The 25,320-nt window shown below is 48.0% G+C and overlaps 1 protein-coding gene across 1 annotated transcript in view; it reads right to left on the bottom strand.

Moving 5' to 3' along the window:
- Positions 1-18,534: 18,534 nt before the first annotated feature.
- CDYL2 (chromodomain Y like 2) overlaps positions 18,535-25,320 on the bottom strand; it is a 163,500-nt gene continuing 156,714 nt past the window's right edge. The window contains exons 6-7 of the mRNA XM_042968627.1: positions 24,008-24,151; positions 18,535-21,385 (exon numbers count right to left, since the gene is read on the bottom strand). Of these exons, the coding sequence (XP_042824561.1) occupies positions 21,227-21,385; positions 24,008-24,151 (303 nt within the window). The 3' untranslated portion in view covers positions 18,535-21,226. The remainder of the gene's footprint in view (positions 21,386-24,007; positions 24,152-25,320) is intronic.

The following is a 25,320-nucleotide window of genomic DNA, read 5'->3' on the forward strand; positions in this document are numbered from 1 at the left end:
GGCAGTGCTGTGATTTGAGCCCCAGTCTACAGGACTTCAAAACTGTTCAAGTTGCTTAATTGCCCAGTATGCTACAAATTAAAGATGACAGCGGCTCTCAACATGGCATGCAGAAAGAGGAAGCATTTTGGTGCTTACCATGCACCAGCCGTGCAGCTTGGACATTTCTCAGATCCTCAGGTACTTCCCCATGAAACAGGACAATTTCAGTTGCCAGATCTTGTACAGATTATGTGGAATCACATGGGTGAGTAAGAAAGACAGTCCATGTGACAAGTGTCACACATGTGATGTCCAGTATCAGCTCCCATCGTCAACTAGCATTAAATCATTTAGCACAAGCCTGGCGCATGGACAGCACTGTATGGATGCTCCCATCAGGATCTTTTCTCCATGCCCCCAGCCCCTTTAATGACATGAACCTCCGGACCCTTTCATCTGAGCAGGACCAAGGAAAGTGTTACTTCCCATATGACTTCTGATGGGCTGGCAAGGCCATGGTGAGGAGGAAAGCAGCTCCTTGAAGCCATGCCCTGGCCGGTCACGCCATGCCTCTGCCACAGAGCCTCCCTGAGGTTGGGAGTGACCCACCACCCTTGATTATCACCCCAGGGAATCAGAGCACAGAGGCTCCACGAGAAACCCCGAAATGACTAGCCATCAGCTGGGGTCGGAGCTGCCAGGGAAAGGAGAGGTATTTATAAACCTAGCGCTGCCTGAGCCCTCGGGAACCTGAGAGGGGAACAGCTTCCCCGCCCCACAGGGAAACCAAAGAGGAAAAACACCAACACGCTCTGAGCTTGGGCTCCAGTCAAAAGCCGCAGAGGGCACATCCAAGTCCCCTTCTAAATTTAGAACCCTCAGCCAAACCAGTTCTCCGGCTCACCCAGCATCTCTCCCTTTGGCTGGACCAGGACATTCTTCTGAGAGCCAGGGACACAGATGGGAGCCCAGATCCCAACCCACTTTTTCTCCATTTTTGTTCCCATCACGCTGAGCACCAGGACCTCCGGGGCCTTTCTCACACCTGAGACAGCCCGGTGCGGCACAAAGGGATTTGAAGGTGGAGGCCGGAGTTCAGATGTTGGCACTCGTGGCCGACTCTAACCAGCCTGAAATCTGCAGCCAGCCTCTCGGGCCTCCTCTGTCTCAGTCACTGCATCTATGGCATGAGCAGACCCTCGGGCAAGCGCGTTTGCCTGGGTGAGCCTTCATCTCGCCATCTCTTCCGAGGGCACAGCGGGCCTCCCTGGGGATCTCCTGGTCCCCGAGCTTCAGGTTCCCTACCTTTCACGGGGGAAAACCACCCTTCAGAAAAATCCTGTAAGCCTTAAGTCCAATGGGAAGGAGAGAGCGCCTAACACAGCAGTACGGGGGAGGAGGGGGCACCCAATCCACACGCTGAACCAGGATGGGAAAGTGGAACCTGAAAGTCCCTCTTTTACTGAGTTCAACAACACATTTATTCAAATATGACCTGTATGTTCCAAGCTCTATTTTTAGTCTGGGGATAAAAACAGGGCTAATGGTAATCAGAATCAAAAGGTATTTCTCTATCCTGGCCCCTGTCTCCAACTGAGTAGCATCTAGTCTTTTTTTTTTTTTTAATGCCTCCTGTTATTCTAGTACTGCTATCCCCATTAATAATTGTAATAATAATAATCATAATAACTAACAGCCACTGGGTGCTTACTATGCATAGACAGTGGGTTGAAGGTTTTACATAAATTATCATATATAATTTAATTCAATTATAGAAGACACGTATATCAGAACCAAGATTCATTTGACACAACAATAAAAAATACAAAACAGCAATACCAGTACGAGAGCTCTTATTCTCATTTAATCCTCACGTCGGCCCTCCAATATGCTACTCAACACCCTCGCTGGGTCCACAGAAGCCACTGTGCATGAACTCAAGAACATGCCCCCCTTGGATTCTGCCATATATCCTTCCTGGCCAGCCCTAGCTTCATGTCTCTATGGGAGGGTCACCGTTGTGCCCCAAATCCCACTGCCTTGCACTATGCCCTCTAGCGTGACATCATTCTGTGCTTCAACAGCCACCCTGACTGGGAAAGTACCTGTCCCAATTTGTCTACATCCTGTTTCCTTGGTTACAAAATACTGCAGCCGTGGGCTCTCAAAGCCTCCCTGAGTTTTGATGTGTAGCAACTCTCGGAACGTGTGCTCGGGTTTTATTGTGGCCGCCTTGTCCTGGGGAAGTTCAGCAGCTAAGTGTGTTCCTTACACACTGACCTCTGTTCTTGAACCAAGTTTTTTGGTCTAGATTCAGTCTTCCCTCCGAACGGCTGTTTCTCAGAGGCCTCAGGCAAATGATCCCAGAAGGCCAACCCTTCATCCTCTAGACTTGCCCAGACATTTCTGACGCCCAGATGTAACAGTTGTGTCAAACACAACAGTTTGTCCTGCCCAGCTGGGACTTCCACTGAGAAGATCGAGCTAGCAGCCAACCACACATCTTTTGGAGTGTGGGCTGGTCTCATTTTAAACCCTGTGACCTTTACAGAAGACCTTTATGGAAGGTCTTCAGCCTTCCATACCTTTTTGTTGTTGTTGTTGTTCTCAGGCTCTCAACAGAGACTGAGTTGCAACCCTGCTCAAATCTTTCAGTTATCTTCTTAGTCCCTGGGTGGTTTTGCAATGACTCATCCACAGCCTCTCTCTTCTATTGTCAGAAACTGTGCCTTGTGGAAGCCACTGGTTAGCATGAGGAGTGCTTCTGTGTTCATGATGATTGTTTGATAAGTGCTCAATGACTGAGACTGCATTTCCATCATGAATTCACGCATCCATCAGGAAGGTAATGGGCTCACATAAGGTCGGAATCATGCCTTCTCCTCTTCAGTTCCATGTCCCCAACCCCATGGGCTAACTGGAAGGAAGGTGAGGTTCTCATTCGTCAACCAGAAACTCCAAAGCAAGATGTGCCTGAGTTCTGCATATGTTTGGAATGAAGCAGTGTCCCTTGGTGTGGACCAACCATCAAAACCTGCGAAAACAGCCTGACCTCTGAGACCAGCCAACACAGCAATATCAAGATGGCTACTGGTTGATGAAATGTTCGTGTAGGAAACAACCCAGGCCCTTGGCTCCCAGCCTGTGAGTCAGCAGCCCTGGCGAGCACTTGTTACTCACCATGAAATTGCACACGCCTTGAAATTTGGTGACATCTGGAGTTTCGGTCTTAATCAGGCTGCTTTTGGCATTTCCTTTCCTGGCATCGAGCTGTTTCTGGGTATCTTTCGAACTTGTATATAGGGAATTCCATAGTAAAACCCCTAAACTGAATCCTGCTAAAGCCACAGCTTAAAATTCCATGACTTGCATGTTTGTCTCATGGTTCGATGCTCAGGTCTTGTAGCTGCCACACACTGACCAGAGACTGTAAATGTCTGGTGCCAGGCTGTAACCAGGCAGAGCAATTTCCTTCCACCCCCACCCCGCCTTCAGACCCAGCTCCGCCATGTACCAGGTGTGAACTTGGCAAATCACTTCTCTGGGTTTTTCTCATTTCATCTAAAAATATGGGGGAAATGGTGTGAGAAGCAAAGCACGTAGAAATTAATTCAATGTTTAATTACATACTTCTAGAATATCAGGACATTTTCAAGAGTTTTTTTTTTTTTAATATCCATTTATTTTGGAGACAGAGACAGAGACAGAACATGAGCAGGGGAGGGACAGAGAGGGAGACACAGAATCTGAAGCAGGCTCCAGGCTCCGAGCTGTCAGCACAGAGCCCATTGCAGAGCTCGAACCCATGAACCATGAAATCATGACCTGAGCCAAAGTCGGATGCTTAACCAACTGAGCCACCCAGACGCCCCAACAAGGACATTTTTAAAACTATCTTTGCTTAAATTTTTAAATTTTTTTTTTGAGAGAGAGAGAGACAGACAGAGACAGAGAGAAAGTGTGTGCACAAGCAGGGGAGGAACAGAGAGAGAGGGAAAGAGAGGATCTCAAGCAGGATCCATGCTGTCAGCACAGAGCCCAACATGGGGCTCCGTCCCATGAACCATGAGATCATGACCTGAGCCAAATCAAGAGTTGGGTGCTTAAGCGACTGAGCCACGCAGGCGCCCCAAGGACATTTTTAAAAAGCATAGCCACAGTGACATTATCCTACCAAAAAATTACCAACAAGCCCCCCCCACACACACACACCCCACAGTTTTTTGTTCAGATCAGGATCTGAAATAGTCTACACGGGGCAATTGTAGAAAATGTCTCTCCTAGTTTCCTCCTCTCATTGATACTTTTTCTTTGAAATTCACTTGGTAAGCGAACCAAATGCTGAAATACTTTGTGGTGTGGTGTTCTACCACATTCTAGATCTGACTAACTGCATTGGTGGAGTTTTGTTTACCATATGTCTCTCCCCTTTATTTCCCGGACATTGGAAGTTCAGTTTAGAGGCAAATGGTGTTGTGTTCTGCCATGCGGAGGGGGAGGTGAAATTTTTTTGGTGAAATTACCAGCAACGGTGGTCATGATCTAAATCTAATAACTCAGTAAGGGTTGCAGCTCAGTCCCTGTTAAGAGCATAAAAGGGGCCTGAGACCAAAAAAGTATGAGGACCACCTGGATGCAGTAAAGATCACAGAATTTCAAATGAGATCACCCCACACTCCAAACTCAGTACTTGCTGTCTACTCATGGGACTTAGTTGTGGCCTTGGAAAAGTAACTTAACCTCTTTGAGACTTCATTTCCTCATCTGTAGGAAAAAGATCATAATATTACCCAACCCAATGGGATGGGGGGTAAGTGAAAAGCAGTCTGGCATCCAGTACGTGGAAGGTAATCACTTCATGATCTCCCTCCCTTGATAACAATCTAAACTAGAAGCTGATAGGAAAACCATTCTGAGTGAGGAATCCAAGGAAAAGCATGTAGGGTAGACTGGAGAGAGAAAGAAAGAAGTACCCTCCCTCACCTCCTTCGCCCATCCCCTGCCATGCTGTGACCTCCAGAGAGGGAGGTCTTTGACTCAACTAGAGCAGTGCTCAAAATACGATTCCGCCATTTCTCGGCTGTGTGACCTCAGGGAGCCTCAAGTTGTTTGGGGTAATAATACACAAATCTTGGGTTCCTTGTGAAGATTCATGATATAGCATAGCTCATACACTGACTCTGGGGCCCAACATAACTACAGACAGTCAACAAGGGTAGTGGTTATTCGCATACTATAAATAATAACTGTGTGAGGAATAACTGTGGCTGTTGGTGGTGGCAGATATCACTGAGGATTTGGGGAAGCCTAACGTCTCTCAGTTTCTTAACTGGGAAACACAAGCAGTAAAAAATGGCGCGTCAGGATTGACTAATGGGATACAACTCTCTAAGTGGAGCCCCCTGATAAAACATGACTGGAAGCCACCACAGGACCTCCTATCTACCTGCCACCCAAAATAAACCTACTTCTTTTCCCCCTCAAAGAATGGCAGCTCTTTCCCCAAGGGGGCACACTCAACCCTGGGGGACAGAGGCATGTTTTGTTTCTGGGACCCCGTCTCTCCTTGGAAAACGAGGTCCAGTAGGTGTTGGACTCTCGCTGATCGGGGGGGTGTCTTCCTTGCCCATGAAGAAATTTGAAAAAAGGGGCAGAAAGAAGCGGAAGCTGTCATCACAGCACCTTGGAGCCACAGGTGGCGATTCCTATATTACAGGCAGAAGTGGGAATGTGGGAAGGGGGAGACAGGGCTTGTCCTGGCAGCAGTAACATTGAAAAGTGCCTTCGGCCGCTAAAACCCCCTAAAATGACAATACCGAATGCTGGCAAGCATGTAGAACAAAAGGAACTCTCATTCACTGTTGTGGGAATGCAAAATGATACGGCCGCTTTGGAAGACAAGCTTGACGGTTTCTCACAAAGCCGAACATAGTCCTACTATGCTATTCAGCAATTGCACTCCGACCTTTACTCAAGTGAGTGGAAAACATGTCTACACAAACCCCTGCACATCAATGCTTACAGCAGCTTTATTCCTAACTGCTGAAACTTGGAAACAACCAAGATGTCCTGCCTTCAGTAGGCGAATGGATAAACAAACTACGGTACAGCCAAACAAGGGAGTATTACTTGTTACTGAGCAAGGAAAAGAGATTACAGTAAAGCCTTGGTTTGTGAGCATAATCCGTTCCGGAAACACGCTTGTAATCCAAAGCACTTGGATATCAAAGCGAATTTCCCCGTAAGAAATAATGGAAACTCAGATGATTCGTTCCACAACCCAGAAGTATTCATATAAAAATGACTGCAGTACTGTAAGAGGATACAAAATAGTAAAGAAAATGCATAATATAAAGAAAAATGAACTAATTAGCCTGCACTTACCTTTGAAAACCTTTGTGGCTGGTGTAGGGGGGACAAGAGAGAGGAGGGTTATTGAGGAGGACGGTTTTCACTCTCACTAATGCAGTCACGGCTATCTGTTGGCTCAGTGGAATCTTTTTCTGCATGGGGGCCCTTGTATACGCTCGCACGGATGTGACTACGGTACGGTATTAATAAACTCTTGTCGTATACTGTATTTAATGTAACTGGCAATAAAGCAGCAGAAGAAAGGGTCTGTATCTGCAGGCAGCCTGACCTAGAATGAAGCAAAGCATTCCTAAGCTCAGTCTTGTATGAAAAGGAAAGGACGGTCCATAGGTGCTTTGAAGTGACAAAAAACACACTGGTGCCAGCTGGGGGCACCTTCCAATGCTCTGAAAAATCAACGATTTCTGCCAAACACCGTGGCCCGATACCAAGCATCCGAGCACAGGAGACAATCACCCACAATCCCGCAGAGAGAGAGAAAGAGAAGAACCATTGGCTTGGTTGAGATCATGTGACGTTTGGCGACCCGTACGACTCATATTGCGGGACGCGGCTCGTTTATCAAGTTAACATGGATTAGAAACGTTTGCTCGTCTTGCGGGAACACTCGCAGAACAGGTTACTCACAATCCAAGCTTTTACTTTAGCTGCCAAGTCACAGAGAAAACGTGAAGGAAGCAAATGAATGCCGCTGAGGGAAATAAGCCATCTGAAAAGGCTACGCACCGTATGATTCCAACTCTGTGACACTCTGGAAAAGGCACCACTACAGTCGTATAACAAATTACCACAAACTCAGTGACACAAACTTGTCACGTCGCCTTTTCCTTGGGTCAGGAGTTTGGGCCCAGCGCAGCGGCGCTCTTGGCTCAGGGTCTCATGAGGCTGAAATCAAGGTGTCCGTGGGGCTTGGGTCTCACCTGAGGCTCGAGTCCTCTTCCAGTCTTATCCAGGGTGTTGGCAGAACTTAGCACTTTGTGCCGGTAAGACCGAGGTCCTTGTTTTCCTGCTGAGAGCCATTGACTGGTGGTTGATCTCAGCTCCTAGAGACCTCCCGCTATTCGCTGCCACGGGATTTTCTCCATTTGGTCCTTCTAGGCCAACAGGAGAAAATCTGCTTCAGCTCTGAATATCTCAGTTTTCCATCTCTGACCTCTAGTCCCATAAAGGTTCACCTGACTGGGGCAGGCCCACCCACACTGAAAGCCAAGGCATGACCATCACGGGGTGGGAATTTTGAGGCCATCTCAGAACTCTGCCTACCACAGCCCCAGATCATTAAGCAGCCTTCTTAAACTAAATAGTCTTGGTCTCCATCTGCCAAAAACACCAGGAATAACCAAAGAGAGAAAATCATTTATTTTTACACACTCCAGATCAAAGTAGAAACACCTTTATTTAGAAAAGAAAAAGGAAGGGCTGCAAAAAATTTTTTGTTTAGATAAAACAGCCATTTTTTCCTTCCTCCCCTAAGTAAGAAAATATCCACCAGAGGATTAAGTTTTATTCACTCACATTGAATTGAGTACCTACTTTTTACGGAAGATAAAGGGATAAATAAGGTATATTTTCCTGCCCTCAAGGAGGAAACTGAACTGAGAATCTCATTCATTCATTTGTTCATTATTTTATTTATTTATTCACTCAATGAACTTCATCTTGGGTTTTTCTCTGTGTAAGATACAAAAACACTGGAAATTCAGAACTGGTGTTTCCCGTCAAGTAAACTCACAGTGTGAAGGCAACATCTAGAGTTGTAATAGCATTTAATATAATTTTCCACTGCTTTGACAGCAATATCACTTCTGACAGTTTGAGCTCAATGGACAGAAATCAGAATGTGGGTTACATGGAGCAACAGGAAGAAAAGAAGCCTTGAAATCTAAACCCAAATGGATCAAGTCGGCATCACTAGTGCAGGAACGAGTAGGCAGTGTGCCTCTGGATATGAGGCACTGGGAAAGACATAACATCACTTCTGTGATTTTCTTGCCAAAAATGCATAGCCTGAAATTCGGAACAGGGAAAGATGAGACAACCCCAAATCTAGGGGCACCCTACAAAATATAACAAGCCTGTTATACTCTCTTCAATTTGTCAAGGGCAGGAAAATCTCGGGAAGGTGAAGGAATGGTTCCAGATTAGAAGGAGACTAAGGACAAGTAAAGATGATGTGCGATCCTGGATTGGATTCTGGACCAGAAAAAGGACATTCATGGGACACAGGGTAAAATCTAAATCATCAGTTCATAATATTGTTATTAACATTAATATCCTGAATTTTATAACTGTGCCATGCTTATAGAAGATGTTATCATTTGGGGGATCGAGGTGAAGGGTGGGTGAGATGGGGGGTACCATTTTTGCAACCTTTATGTGAGTCTGAAATTATTTCAGCATGACAAGACAAATAGACAAATAAGTGAGTTGGAGTTCCTGCTATACCTTATAAATAAGGAGCTAACCTCACATGGTGCATGTTATCCAACAGTGAGTCTGCGTGCTACTTCTGAATCCTTAACAAGACCTAGAAGTATCTGAGGCCAAGAGAAGTTGTGTCATCCATCACATGACTCCACATGGTGCCTGAGGTAGAATCTGAGCCTAGCTCTATTTGATCCCGGATGGCATGCCCTTCCTGCCGCCCTGGGGCTGTTGCTTTGAGGCAGAATGCACAGCTAAGGCTCTGGGAGGAGGAGAAGGGGGAGAGAAACTCCACCATCAAACAGGGAATATGGCCAAGTGTAGACACCATTGTAAAGAAAGAATCGTAGGACTTCAAAAAAAAAAAAAATCATCAAGCACAGATCTATTCTTCTAGGAATTGGCCAACAACGTCTGCATTTTCTCTTCATTATCAGTAAATGCTTGTTACCCTCCAAGTGGCTATGAGAGCAGCTCACACACCTCTCTTTGGAAGTGAATGTGAACAAGTGTGGCTGCGTAGGTGGCACCCTGGGACACCGAGTGTGTCATGAGGCTGGAACCCATCAGGTCCCCTGTCTCCTCGAGACACCTCCTTTGCCAGCTGTCCTGGCAAAGCCCAGGGCTCTGTGTTCAACAATAGGTGGAAACTCCAAGGACCAGCGTCCCCACCGTCACCCAACAGGCACGGCCCTCAGTGCTCAAGGAGCGCGTGCACGTGTTTTCCTCTGCACACGGGGCCGAACCTGCAGACCCCAACCCTCCTCCGGTCACAGATCATTTTTAAAGCCCTTAATCCAGGAGGTGTTAAGTTACAACCCCCAAGTCACCATCTGGCTGGGGGATTTTCCATGTGGGAGGGGTCTCCTGGCACTTCTCGAATTACACAGCTTGGATGTCTTCTCTGATGACAGTCTCCCAGGGACCCTCTCTGCCTCCCAGGTGGCCCCTTCCTGCCCTCCCTCACTCTTCAGCCAGGTTTCCATTGCTTTTATGGGAAAAGGGAGAAGGTGAATGTCAGGGAATCAACAGTTAGGGGACGCACCTGCTCCTCTCTTCCAGGCACCTTCTGCCTCCAGCTCACATAAGCCTCATGATAACCTGTAGTAGGAACTACGGTGTCCATTGTACAGATTAGGAAATCAAGACTGTGTCATACACTGAAACCAAATGAGAGATTTCAATCTCAAGATTGCGTGACTTCAAATCACGCTCTTTCCACCACGGCCTACGCATCTCTAACGTTGTGGTCTTTGATTTCGGCAGTTGCTTCTCAGCAAAATCTCCCCACGTTTCTTAGGAATTGACACGGTCCTGGAGGAGGAATTGTTGATTCATACACACAATGGCACTTCACACCCACCTGGCGCCCTCCCCAGCCTTGGGCAAGATGGCAGTCATCCTATGAGAGAGCACCGAGTCCTCCTCCTCCCCTCCATCCTGAACCTCCCACAGTGGCTCTTCTCCCTGCTGTCCACTCTGTCACTGGGTGCCGGCCCTAGGCCAGCCACTCCAACGTGGTGCCCTGATTGGGCTCATCCCCTCCCAGATGCCGACTTCCCCGCTTGGCTCCGTGCCTGAAGGACACTCATTCACACCACAGCTTAGGAAGGCTCCCGGTCCATCTCTGGTCTGGTGCCGCCACGTCTGCATTTCCAGGAAAGGACCTGGAGGATGGAGAGGTGCATGTCTCCCTGGACACCTCAGAACCCAGGGCTTCTGAGGGCTTCTGATGGGGCTGCTCTACGGAACCCTCGAGGGAAGGTGCGCCGGGTCTCACGCAGCTCCTATTTAATCCTCGTGACCACCCCAGGAAAGGCAGTGCGAGCCCCACGTGCAGATGGGGACACAGGGGCCAGCAAGGACCAGCAAAGGAGGAGGACATGCCAGGGTGTCAGAGCCAGGGAGCTTCTCTGGGGGCAACACTCCATTTGGCTACCATCAGAAACAAGTCCTCATGTGAGAAACCAGAAGGACTTGACCCATTCTGCCCAACTTTCTCCTGGGCCCGAGCCTGCATATACTCGCACCAGAACACATCTGCCCTGAGCTCCCTGACTGGCGTCCCCAGCCTCTGCCCACGGCAGTTGCCAGAATAAGTACTAATATGGCTACTATCGATTAAGCAGCAATGGTGGGCCAACAGTGGTCCTGAAGATATGGGAGGGGGGTATTACGTAGGTATCTATCTATCTAGTCTCATATTTTATTTTTTTTTAAGTTTATCTATTTATTTTGAGAGAGAGAAAGACCACAGGAGGAGCAAAGAGAGAGGGAGATAGAATCCCAAGCAGGCTCCACGCTGCCAGCACAGAGTCCAACGCGGGGCTCGAACTCATGAACCACGAGATCATGACCTGAGCTGAAACCAAGAGTCTGGCGCTTAACCGACTGAGCCACCCAGGTGCCCCCCCAACCTCATATTTTAAATAAATCTAATACATACATAATCTCATGCATACACATAAAGCTCATTTCATCACTACAGAGTGGTTATGTACCAACAAATTTTCAGAACATTTTATATTTAGGTAAAATCTCATTTATGTATGTATATAAGCTCATTTATATCTTCCATATATTTATGTAAATCTTATATATGTAAAACATCACATATATGTAAATCACATTAAATCATTTGTGACTATCTGCCAGCTGTTCTAAAAATTATATATAATGATATTTGCATATAATTTCATTTATATAAATCTTATATATATAAAATCTTGCTTATATGTAAGAATCTCATTTAACCATTAGTGACTATATGTTATCAAGTACTTTAAATACTATGTATATAATTTCATTTATACATATACAAATCTCGTTACGCAAATCTGATATAATCATTAAAAAGGATATATGCCAACAACTGTTTTAAATATTATATATACAATCCAATTTTGTCATTTATATATTTTAATACATCTTATATATATAAAATCTCATATATAATACAAATATGTGTGTGTAAATGTCATTTAATCATTAAAAAAAAAAAATCCCTGTGAGGCAGACACAGGTGTGATCCCCAAAGACAGGGCAAGGTCAAACACCTGTGCATGTGACACCAGGTCTTGGCAGAGCTCCTGGTACCCCCCACTCAGACCTGCTCTCCCCAAAGCCCAGAGCTCTACCTGCCTCAGTTAGGGGCAATTCCAGCTTTCAGCTGCTCATGTCCCCAGTCCCAGGTTCGCCCTTGACTCCTCTCTCTCCCTGACTCCACAACCAGATCTTGGTCTGCCTTCAAAACAAGCTCGGGACCTCACTCCTTCTCAGCACCTCAAACGCCCCACCTCTGATTCAAGCCTTCATCACAGGCAGATGGACAATTGCAAGTCTCCTTCTGGCTTCCTTGCCCTCACCCCACTTTTGCCTATCGTCATAGGGCGAATCTGTTACATCACAAGTCAGTCCAGGCCACTCCTTTCCAGATCCTCCTGGGGCTCCCATCCTCACTTACAGGGTAAGTTGAGTCTTTACCACGACCCACAAGGCCCTACAGCATGTGCCTCCCACACTCAGCAACATGTTGAACTCACCACTTATAAGATCCTGAGTAGTTTCTAGGGGCAACACATCTAACATTTATTAAGAAGGGTTTTATAAGAATTTCTTTGGAAATTCCACCCACCATGGCACGCACACACCTGGAAAGTAAATGAGGAGGCCTCCCTTTTTGTCTGAAATCAAAGGGGAATGGGGCTTCAGAATGGGGTGCTTTTATATGCACCCCCTAAAACTTAGGGGATGCAGTGGATTGACATCCGACACATGCCTGAGAAATTCTGTGACAAGAGACCTAGGCTGACCAGCTACTCCACCAGTGAGGCAGTCGCTGATGTTCAGGAGTTAGCATCTGCTTGCATAGAAAGTGCCTGAGGTTTCCACGAGCCACATGTGACCCAGGCGTGGCAAAGAGCTGCCTTGGGGATTGTCTTGCCCTCAAGGGGCCAAAAGACTTCATCTGGGAACCGGCTGTAGAACTAGATTCCTGGGGGGCTGGAGAGAGACTGAAGGCTGATCATATAGGGTTCATTCGGCAATTTTAAGAGACTGGCCACCATCAACTGAGGGAGGTTGTCCAGAAACCCATACAAGTTCCCTGAGAGAGTGAGTCAGGTATAAATACCTGTGAGGCCCACGGAACAAAAACCCCATCAGGCAACAGCACAGTTTGGTCCCTGTCACCTCTTCCCTGCTCTCCCCTAACACAACCAGTAAAGGCAGTGAGGCTCAGCTAAAGTGAAGCCTTAACCTTGAACAACATCGACAACCTTGATTCTTAAACGGAACATGGCCACTTTTTAATCAGCTATTTTTTTAATTCAAGAATAGTTGACATATGATATTTGATTAGTTTCGGGTGTATAACATAATGATTCAACAATTCAGTACATTACACAATTCTCACCACAGTAAGTGTAGTAACTGTCACCACACAAAGTTATCACAATACTATTGATCACATTCCCTATGCTGTTCTTCTCATTCCTGTGAGTTATCTCTTTTGTAACTGGAACTTTGTACCTCTTACTCTCCTTCCCCTATTTTGCCTATCCCTCCCGCCCCCGTAATTATTGAATTGAGACGGTGTTTGTGACTTTAGGGAACTGTGATTTACCAGAAAGGCCCCGCAGCCTGTTTGTGTTTTCATCTAGGATCAGGGGTATCCCACGAACCAGACTTAGAGGGGACGTGGGGAAAAGAAAGAAAGTTGCTTTGGGGGGTTACACTCCATTCCTGCTTATTCACTACACCGGTGAGTCGTTTAATTGACCACATGTGAGTCCCGGCCCCTCTCTGTTCTTTGTTTCCTCAGCTATTTGGTGAAAGGGTTTTTGAGCAGGAAGGTCCCATCAGAGTTCGGCTGTGAGAGGAAGCCAATGGCACAAGGTTTGTCTTATAGACGTCACACTCGGGACATCGAAAGGCCTCGTCCAGGCTGCTGGAAAGACCAGAGGCAGTTAGAAGACAAGGGCTTTCCAGGCGTGATCTTGACCACTCAGGATGGAGTCAGGACCTTGCAGAAAGGGCAAAGAGGCACAGAGAGCAACAACAAAGACAATGATGAGGACACCAAAAACAACGGAAAGAAAAAGGGCAGGATGGCCAGCTGAGGGAAGATCCTGGGCTCCAGCCAAGGCTGGCTGGCCCACGTGGACCGACAGATGGCCCGAGGGAAAAAGAGCGATCGGTGGTACACCATCTTCTCCACTCTGAGGGCACTCACAATCGGACGGGAAGGCGTCCTCTCCATTACTGCATCGTGGAGAGTTTGAGGATCGTGGCAAGATGACCCACTTTTCCAACGTTCCTAGACCCCAAGCTCCTGTGTGACAGGGACTGAGTAATCCCTGCCTTCCGGCACCAGTGTGGCACCCGAGACAGAGCAGGAGGCTCAACACTGCTGCTGGACAGACGGGCGGTTAGACCTTGACCTTGGGCGAATCCCTTTCCCAGGATCCCCTGTTGGCCAAGATCCCTGGAAAAACTCCTTCTTCCTCTCCCGCAGCCCCTGGGATGTCGCCGGGGCCAGGCCTTGGAGGCCTGGCACCCCCCCCCCACCCCCGCCCCAGCGTGCATCTCATAAGAGCCACGTGGTGATGATCGAAGCAACAAGATCACGCGCATGGAAGGATTTTACATAATTCCACGGTGACAAAAATTGTTGCCAGCCACATAGGGCGGCTAGGGTTGTGCAAGATCAAGCTCTATGGGGGTCGTCTTTGGTGAGGAGGCAGCCCTGTGCAAGTAACCTTCCACGCATACCAGGGAAGGGACGAATGCTCCTATCAACCCCCCATGAAAGATAATCCCTCCCCCACCCCCATTCTACAGTCCTCTAGTGTCAAGCTATTGCTGCCCAGTAGCTACCAGCCTGGATCATTGAAGCCTCAAGCCGGGAACCCAGACACAACCTCGAAGTATCAGGGGTTTCAACCCCCTGGGATCCCAGAAACTTCCCTGTTCAGAAACCACAGGTTTGTGAGTTTCATGCACACAAGCAAATGCTGACGAAGTTTCAACCTTTTTATTCAAAGCAGCTTCTCACAATGTATAAATACTGCATATTAGCACACATGAAAAATACAACTTCTAAGGCACCCAGAAATGTGTTCATACACGTTACAGGACCATTCACAAAGAGAGTGTACAATTTGCTCTAGACAGTCAGCATTTGATAAGTCAGAAGATTATTATCCCTCAGGACTGCACCCAGTCTCGGGAAATATTTACAACGCAGTGAGAAAGGGTCAGCTGTACCTGCTTTATAATTCTATCAAGTACTCATACTTACAAATATTCAGAACTAGTTAAAGACTCTCCCATGACAACCTGGCAAAATAAAACAAGTAGCCTAATTTGCAAAGGTCTCCTTGGATTTTGGTGTGTGTGCTACACCCATGATCAAATCCAAACACTCTTAGGGTGGGCTGGATAAGTTTTTGGTAGCCTGCTTCATTATCAGAAGTTTGGTAATAAGCCTTACCACTAGAATGTCCCTTCGTCAGTGTCGATCATTTCTCAACCAGTTAATGGATCGGTGATTTCATCATGAATGAGAAATGGGGCATCCCTTGGTGTGAGAATTGAGGGAAATTCTTCTCATGCCAAACAGGACATTGGAATGGGTCAATGAAGAACAAAAGGAGGTGGAAATTTAGCAAATGTGGGATGTTGCACAGTGTAGACACATTTTTTAAAACTCACACTGGAGGTTCCCGTTCAGATGGAACAGTCTACACTGGTCAGGTCATCTGGAAGAATGCCAGACCTCCACCTTCCATGATATGGATAAAGGCTGGGACTGCACAGCAGAAACACCCACCTGAGATAGCAAGTTTCAATCTGAGAAACTCATCTTCCAGAGCCTTCTCAAGGTGATAAATCCCTCTGCACGGCCAGCCAGGCTGGCGGAAGCGAGCAGCTTCTCTGTGCCATAAAGCACGCACACCTCTGTCTGGATGTGCCCACAGTCTATGAAACTCGGGTTTTGTTGGAATAATGGAATTCTTTGGTCCTTGGTTTTATGAAAGGCAATATTTTCACAATCCTGTCAATGTGGACATCAGCAAAATGACTTCCAGCTGGGACTCATGGCACAGGGACAAATTTAATACCAGATGGAACGTTCTACACCCTCCAGACTTCCCGGAGCCCCCTGAACGAGCTCCAGCGTCAGGCCAGGTGCTGGGCCAATGAGGCATGGTTAACCCAGGGAGACACCAGAGCTGAGGCTTAAGATCAGACGTCAGTTCTTCTGACTGCCTCACACACTGCAAACACTGGAAGCAAATCTCCACCCTGATGGTAGACTGTGTGAACGCTCACTAGAGCTGAACACAATAACTTGACTTCAGCCATACAACAGCTCTGGTCTCGAGTCACCTGTAAAGCCTTCGTAAGGAGAATCAGTTGGTAGCTACGGAAGTGCAGCCAGCTGAAAGGAATCGTAAGTTTTTGCAAAAAATTAAGTCGAAATTCCAGACGGACTTAGGTCTCGGACACAGCGGATGCACCACCGATGAGCTCTGCGACTTCGACTCCATTAAAACGGCCCCTGGTGAAAGGACTCAGCTGATGTGATGTTCTTCATCTGGTTTGCCTTTGCCCTGCTAAACTCAGGTTTAGTATGGCTTAACACGCACAGTTCATCGATAAGACACTCAGGGCACATGGGAATGCTGATTACGTAACTGAAATTGACTTCAGATTGTCTACACAGTAAGACTCACATGTAAACTTTGTTAACACCTCTCAAGGAGTGCTGACCTCAGCCAGGCTGGATGGTTCCAGGTCAACCACAAGGGACCCGGGGTCAACCGCCAAGGTCAAGAGCAGGAAATGCCATTTGTTCAGAACAAATGATAGACCAGCAAGCCCTCCCTGTGACCATGTCTAAACCACGTGAATAGTACGAAGGTGGCTCCGGAAAACCTGTCCTCGGTCCATTCGTATGGTGAAAGATAAATCACCAAGGTGCCTATCTGGCCCCTGCTGCCATCAGCTCAACCAAACTCTTCGGATTAGCCATGACTTACAGACTGCACTGAGTCCATCAACATGGCTTACGTTGCTTGGAAGAAACAACCCGTATTACCCTTATTTTTATTTTTAATTTTTTTGCAACAAGCTTAAGGCTCTGTTCACAGACTCCATCAACTGCCACACAGTGAGACTTTACGGGGAGGTCCTAAACTACATATGTAGTTGCAAAGGTTGGCAAATTTACTGATCCTAATGGTAAGGCTTATCCACAAATTCAATACATTTTCAAATGATGCTTCAAACTCAACTACTTTGAGAAAAAGAAGATTAAACCTGCTCTCTGACAACACGAGAGCAGTAGATTCTAATGAGAAAACGAAATGAAACCATTGGCAACAAACCAGTATGCTATTTTTTGAAAGAACAAGTGATATTAATGGAAAAGATTGCCTAAAACGCATATCCTAACTTATCACAGAAATATAAAAGTTTATATTCTGAAAATAGATACTGTATTAAAGTCTGTAAGCATTTCAACCAAAATTTGCAGAAATAACTGAGCAACACTTATCTACAACAAAAATATACATGCAAGACAACCCTCAAATGGTTTCCCTTAAATATCTACAAAGGCAAAGTGTAGATTTTTAAAGATTATACAAAACCATTTACAGAGAATAAAATAAAATACTTAAGAAATCTCATTTAGAGTCTTAAATACTGTGTATATTAGTGAGAGTGTCTAAACTAATATGTACAACAGATCTAAGTGTCTGAATCCAGAAACACAGAAGAGAAGCGATTCTGCATTTTAAATATTCACTTAGGAAGATTTGAAGACGTTTCTCTTTGTTTCTCTTAAAAAATTGTTTTCCACAGAAACTAGATTGGAAAACTGCATGAATGTGACTCAATTTCAAATTAAAAAAAGTTTACAAAATTTTCTAAACCAACAATTAATGGGAAACGCCATTCAGCATTCAGTCAAGGCTATTTTTAAACGTGGATATTTGGAGCTACAGTTGTACTGATCAGGGTCCATTTTGATGACTACTTTCCCATCCTCATACCGAACTTCATACGGAAAAAAAACCTATTGTCATGCTTCAGAGAGAACACTTCCTAGTTTAGTCTACAGCGAACAAGAATAACATTTTAAATCAATTCTCTGCTGCCTTCTCAAAGCTACCCAATTTCATTCTTAGAGGGTAGTTCTTGACAGTTTTTGCCCACAGACATTATTTGAACGCAGGAAGGGGAATGTTGGGCACAAGGGCACTAGAGTGTGGTTTCTGAATGGTGGGGAGCTCTGACCAACTTGGCAAAGTTCTGCACAAAGTCCTCTTGGAACCGGAACTAAGTCTGGCAGTTCCACCACAAGACGCTGGCTGCTGACCACCAGGGGTTGGAGCAGAGAAGGGAGGGGAGTTCTAACGCATGGCTGACAGGATGGCAAAGAGTGGGTTGCCTAGAAGGTTCCTTGACTGAAGAAGTACTCTCAACTAACTTCCCACCCGTATCTGTTCTTCCAATCCCAAACGTCATTCTGGGTTAGGTCTGCCAAGACCAGGCACAATTCCTCAGAGACCTGCCCTGGCTCTGGAAAGGGACAGACAGGGTGGTGTGGAGGTAAAACAGGGTTCAGAGAGGGGAGAAAGGGTGTTATGGGTGGAGAGAGGGCTCTGTGACCGAAGATAAGAAGTGAGAGCCCGAGCCCCCCCCCCACCCCCCCACCGCCCGCTCCATCTCGAGAAAGCTGTTAGGATAAACCCTGACACATCCACAGCTCTGGCATTTTCCATCCCAGGTCAAATTGCTAAAAGTTACCTCGATTTCATCTTCATAGTATCAAAACAACCATCCAGAAAGTGGAGAATTCAGCCATGCGGTCTACCCCACAGCAAACAGATTTAACCTACTTCTGCCCAATTGGTAGAACATCCTCCTCGAATAGACTGTATAGAAACAACCAAAACACAGACCGTCTTTTAAGACACCTCCTGTGGTACCCAGAACCGACAAACTGACGGCCAGGAAATCTACCTGAGTAACGGTTTCATATTCTTTCCTTATCATCAGAGATCTTTCAAATGTTCAGAAGTTTGGATCTGTGATATGTCTAAAGCTACAGGATTTCATGTTCTTTCAGCAGAGAAGAGAGGTGGACATTGATCCAAAGGAACTTCCAAACATCCTCTGCCAACCCTAACAAGAATCCAGACACTGCTTCTATAGACAGAAACCCATCTGCCCCCAGAAAGTACACAGAAAGCACGGGGCTCTTTCTTCAGAGGATTTAGCAGTGGTGAAGAGATTATCCGCACAACACACGGGAACGATGTCTGTCCAGGGGCTTGGGGAAAGCATACATTTGGTTTCCCAGAGGAAGAGACAGACCCAAGTGGAGATGGGACAGCAGGCATCTGGGCAAAAGCGGCTGTTTCCCTAGAGTAATCCCTTATGGCCTAGGTCTGTGGTTCCTGCAGGATCCCACGGGGACCAAGCAGAGACAGGAGAAGAAGGGAGGGGAAGGCAAGAGGCTTCCTCTTCCCTGACCCTCCTGAGGTCATGGGCAACTCAAAAGGAGAGAGGCTGTCTATAGAGGGAACCATGGCCATTGTAAGGATCGCGTCCAGATGAACTCCACACGCACCATCTACAAGACCATGTCTCTAGCCATAGTGTAGACGCTCAACGTGTTCTTAAAACACAAAGCTCGGGGCCGTGAATCCCCTCCCATTGTATCTGCTCACCTTTAAAAGAGAAAGGGCCAGAAGGAGACAGGAAACTGTAGCAGGCCCTCCCTGTTTTCAACCTGCCTCCCCTTCCTCCACGGTGCCCGACACTCACGGTTCCACTCACTGTGTCCAACGAGGGCTGAGACAGGCGGGTGATCACAGAGGGAAAGAAAAGATGAGGCAAGCCGGGGGGCCTCTGAGAATACCCAGGGGTCGTCACGGACATGGAAAAATCCCACCATTCTGAGAATCTAACTGACCCACAGAAGGTTTAAGTCTCGCGCAGAACACCCTCCTATCCCGCTCCAAACTCAAGGTCTTAACCACTTCTCTGTAGCTGATCCATGGACTTTGGGCCGATGGTCTAAATTCAGATGCTGGGGTCCCCATGCAGCCCAGGGACCCTGGGACAGGAGACCTCATCCCTGGTTATTTCTCCCTGATGTAAGTAAATGATTCAGACCCACCGACAGCTCAACAGAGTGGGAGCTGCTCCCCACCTCCCTGGACGGCCAGAACCAGACACTGCCGTCCACACGGAAGAAATGGACTCTGAAGTCTAAGCTCCATCGTTTGCCCCAAAGAAAAAAGACTCCCTCTAGACAACATGCAATCCCTAGGCAGGGCCGATCAGCTCTTCGGGACGTCACAAATTAGGGACTGGGTCTGTCTCAGTACCATTCAGGCTGGAGGCCCCTTTATCTCCTTCAAGGCAGCAGAGTGAAGAAAAAAAACTCTCCCATAATTTCTCCCAACAACAAGTATGCAATTATTACAGCTGAGAACCATTTTACATGACGAGGATCTGCAAAGCTATTCCTTCTACCCACAGGGATCCTTTCACTTACATCTCTCTGAATTTTAATTCTGCGTGGTTCATTGCTAGAATGCACCAAACGGCATGAACCTCGTATGGGATTTGGTCCAGGGCAGTATGAAAATAATATCTGTGTCCACAACAGATATCATAATACATAAACAAAAATAAATAAATTAAATAAGGTTGATTAAAGAAAAACAATTTTTCCTAGTAGTTCATGTTTTTGTAAAACTAGCTTTACATATAATACACATAAATTATCAGAATTTCCACTTACATTGTTTTAAAAATATATATTTAACAAAACATTCCTAAACGTACAACATCTGGGTTTGCAAATCGCTCAACTGGGTTTTAAGACCAAGCCCTAAAAGTCACACAGATTCGCATCAGAGAGAACAGTGAGGCTGGCTCTACACAACTGTTTTCGCTCATCGGTCTGGAAATTCCCTAAGATGGACCGTCCCCTGTCACCGGATCTGCACTTAACCGGAGAGAGCCATACAGCCAAGTCTCCAAAGCAGAGGCACTGTGTAGACGCAGCCTGAGTCAGAAGGAAGGGGGAGACCAGTCTTCCCCTTCCTGGACCAGGGTGGTGCATTTCGGCGAGTGGGGACCGACTGGCAGAGGCCTGGGAAGATATAGCCCTCGATAGCTCTCTAGCCAGTGGAAGGACGGGTGGGGGGAGGGCCTGGGGGAGGCCAAGTATGCTGAGTTTCCCATCTGTTATACAAAATCAAACCAATGCAGAACAACCAAAGGACAGGAGGAAATGGACACGAGAGAGACACCTTGACGGACCCCTCAGCCAGCACACTCTGTGCTCCGATCTCCGAGGCACGGCGCAAAGCTGGAAGTCAGGTGCCCTCGAGCGTGGGGGCGAGTGGCCGGGGGCTCCTCAGACTTCGTAAATTTTGTCCTGCAGGTAGCTGAACAGGGAATCCAGGCCCTTGGAAGAACTCCAGAGCTGCTTGAGCATGAGGCATTCTTTCTCGTTCACGTCTTCGAGCACAGATTTCAGGAAGCTCCGAACGAGGCATTTCGACTCCTCCAACACCTGAAGGGAAACGCATGAGCCTCGTTAGCCGGCCCCGGGAACTCTGCTCCAGGAGAACGTACTTGGCCTATGAAGCACCAGCTAACCTTCCGGTGCCCAAAGCCAGAAGAGACTGCCTCCTGTAGTCCGGAACTTCCCAGGCCTGTGACCCCAGCGATGCCAGGGATGGATTCCAGGCATGCCAAGATGTTGAGCCCTAGGCCCCTGGGATGGCCGGGGGTGGGGGGACCCGTGTTACCCCCGACCGCAAGAGCTTTGTCCTTTCCCCGAGGGTCTGACACAAACTCAGTATCATTCTGTACAGGCAGCATGAAAAAGATTGGGAGACACCCGACTTCACCTCCCCGTGCTTCTCTGTCACCTGCGAAACAGCAACAATGACACCTGACTTAAGGATGGCTGGAACCACAGAGTAAGACAACGAACGGACACGGACGGCTGTCAAAGTATCCATCGGCCCAATATCAGTGGCGATCGTGGCAATGATCAATAACAATTTGCAGCAATTGCAGCGAAGGATGAGAACAGCGATGACAGATAGTAATAACGCCACAGTACTACAGTAGCAACAATAATGGTAATTAATGTTAGTAATGTGGTGGTGAGAAGGGGAATGGTGGTGACGATGCCGTGGTGTTAGGACAGCGATGTCCGAGGACAGCAACGAGAGCAGTGACGTTGGTACGAGTGGTAATAATGGTAATGATCCTCATCAGAGTGATGAGTGACAACGACCCGACAACGACAACGACCAGATCAGAGTAATAACAACAAGGCCACCACAATCACTACTGACCAACGGGCTGCATGAGAAGTAGTCTCCCTGCTTTCTCTCATTTCTTCCTCACGATAACTCCACGAACAGGTAGTATTTTTGTCACCACATGACGGATAAAGGAAGTCCAGGTGCCCGGGGCTGCGTGACAGACGTGGCCTGCAGTCACCTGGCTGACCCGGACGGACCGCTGCCTCGCTTGGGCACAGCCGCCGTGGGGCCGTCAGGCCCCAGGCATCCTTGCACCGGCCGCGACCATCCTGTGCTGATGTCAAGGTTTCGCCTCATGCTCTCCCAAGGTGCTTTCAAATAGAAAAGGCAAGACGGGAGCTCCCTTGCTCAAGCCGGCCGGCAGGGAGCTGGGGTCTTCCTCCTCGGCCTGGGCTGGAGGCCGCCTCCTGCCTCACAGGTGTTTCCTTGCAGAACACCGTCTCCCAGGCCGTAGGGCAGATTCCTTTCTCAGGCAGCTCACCCCAAAGCTCCTGATTTCAGGACTATTGACAGGAGACATTTCCTTGCAGTATTTCTTCAACAGCTTGTTCCCCTGAGTACGTCCACTGCCCAAAGGCCAGACTTCTTGCGGAGGTTGGGGCGGGGCGGGGGGGGGACCTTGAGGCCTTTGTCCTACCTTCCTTTTCAGCTTCAGTGTCCCTCCAACAGCCCGTGTACCTGCATAGACTGCTATGAGCCGCTGCCTAAACCCCGCGGGAGTTTTCGGACTCCTGTGACCTCACTCACACCACTTCCTCTGCTGAGAATTTCTACACGCGTCTCCGGGTAGCTGATCCTAGAGGTCATCGGCTTTTTTCTGCCCGGGAATTCCCGAGACATGGGATTGTCTGTGCTCAAGTCAGGAAGGGTCCCCGGCAAAGTGGGATGAGCTGGTCACCGCAGTTATCAGGAAAATTAAAAGAGAATCCACAGAAAGAGGTCAGCAGAAGGTGTGGCCCATACTAAGTGTTCACCAACGATGCGGGCCCAGGGCCACTCCGTCATCCTCACTGGCTTCCAGGGAGCAGAGCTTACACACAGTAGGTGCCCGATCGAGGCCGATGAGGCATATCATGAAGCAGCATGGCAGCTGGGGGCGAGGGGCGACGGGCAGACGGAGACAAGGAAGGGGTGCTCACGGGTCTGACCCCGTAACTCCAGCCCAGCAGCCCCCTGACTCTGGAGGACACAAGGAGGCTCTCCCTCACGTGGGCCCTTTTCTCCCAAATCACCTTTCTCATTTCCTAGACCAGCCCTGTGGCTCCAGGAACAGCCTCCGCTCCACCCTTCAACAGGATATTTCCGTACTGTGCTCAGAGTGACTTTTATGAGATAAAATCGACACTTAATTAAAATCGGGCGCCTCTGCAGAGGTGTTATTTATTTATCCGTTTCTCGGTGTGTCTTCAGAGTCCAATGGTGATGTTTAAATGTGCCAAGCGCTCAGTGGGCAGAAGTGAAATACGAGGGCAGATACGCTGGTTTCTCTCATCTCCCGGATGGCTTAAAACCCTTGGTCCTTATTTGCCTTTGTTTCTCATATTCTTTAAAAACTACAGATGTTTTGTGCTTTTGTGAGTGTCTAGGACTTTCTTTTAAGGCAACGTACTCTACCCCAGAGTATAAATCTCTGCTGTGTGGTTTTCAAACTGGAAATGATGGGGAATATATCTAAGGATCTGGATTTTCTCTCTCCGGGTTTAAGCTCTTGGCACCGAGAAGAGGCATCTATGGCGTTGTTACACATACACCCTGCGTGACCTCTGGCAAGTCAGTCAGTCCCTTCCAGACTCATCACCCGCATCTGTAAAATGGGTCTGTTGCAAGGACAAGCACACAAAGACACAGGAACTCACCACTGCGCTGCAGGATGCCATCTCCTTGACCCGCAACATGACCTCCTGGCTGAACGTGGTTGGCCAGAAGACCTGGGACACAAGTCCCCTGCTGCACGCCTCCTGGGCAGTGAGCTTCCGTCCACAGAAGAGCATCTCATTGGCCTGAAAAAAGCAAAGGCAAAGGGAAGGCTGAGAGCCCAGAGTGCCTCCCACATCTGCTAGCGAGGCCTGGGCTTGACACGCACAACTGTCCCAGCTCCCGAAGGCAGGGTCATCATCAGCTGGGAGGGTCAGATAAGCTTTGGGAACTGCTTGAAGACATCTGTGTCTGTGCACATGCTTCTGATCAGAGGGTCCACAGCTTTCTTTAAATTCCCAACAGAAGCCGCGTACCTACTGTGGGTCCGTCTGCCCGACACCCCTCCCCATGTCTGGAGGCGGACCCACGCAGTGGGCTTACACCTCGGGCTGCGTCCATTTCGGTGCTGAACACATATCTACCCTATGCGATAAAGCCCTAAGCTGGAGGTGAGGGGAAAGAATCTTTCTCCCTGCCTGGTCGATGCTCAAGTCAAAGAGCCCAGGGCCACCCCCTGCCGTGTCCCCACTCTTTGGAGAAGTGGGTCCACCAAGAAAGGAAGGATGGAGAACAAGAGTCTTGACTGGGCTTGGGATTCCTGGACCCCAGCGTCAGGCTCCGCCTCTGGATACGCAAGTTATGACAACCACTGCGTTCTTTTAAAGCCCCTTTAAACCAGTTAAGGTGCTTCCATCACTGGCAGCCAAAAAGGTCCTAAATAATACCCTAATACTAAAGCAGAGAGGTGCGTCTCTCCCAGTGGCCCAGGGCTGTGCCCAGTTGTGAAGAGCCAAAAGCACCCTCCCCGCCCCACCTCCCCCTGCCCACTCGCCTTCCGTGGTTTCCTTTTGAACCCCACTCCTCAAAGAATTTCCTCTTGCTTTGTAGTTCACAGCTGCCGTACCTGTTCTGGGAGGAGCCTAATGGAGGGGGTCCCAGGCACCGACAGCACAGTGCACCCACCACTGCGACTTCCCGAGTGACTCTCCCGCTGATAACTAGGCTGGAAGGGCTACCGCCAGGTGATGGGGTCCCCATCTCCTTCAGGATAAATCCCCGCCGCCTGCACGCAGCACACAATCCCTTCCCTGACCGGCCATCCATCTGCCTGCCCCTGCATGCTTAGCCGCTCTCGGATCGATGCTCACATGCCAGGTTCTCTCAGCTGCTGGATCTACATGTGTGTTTTTCCCTTTGTTCCAGTTGTCACTGATGGGTCGTGATGACCCAGAGGACCATCTTTCTGTGCCGG

The sequence above is a fragment of the Panthera tigris genome, chromosome E2 (genome assembly GCF_018350195.1).
Source record: "Panthera tigris isolate Pti1 chromosome E2, P.tigris_Pti1_mat1.1, whole genome shotgun sequence".
Taxonomy (NCBI): Eukaryota; Metazoa; Chordata; class Mammalia; order Carnivora; family Felidae; genus Panthera; species Panthera tigris.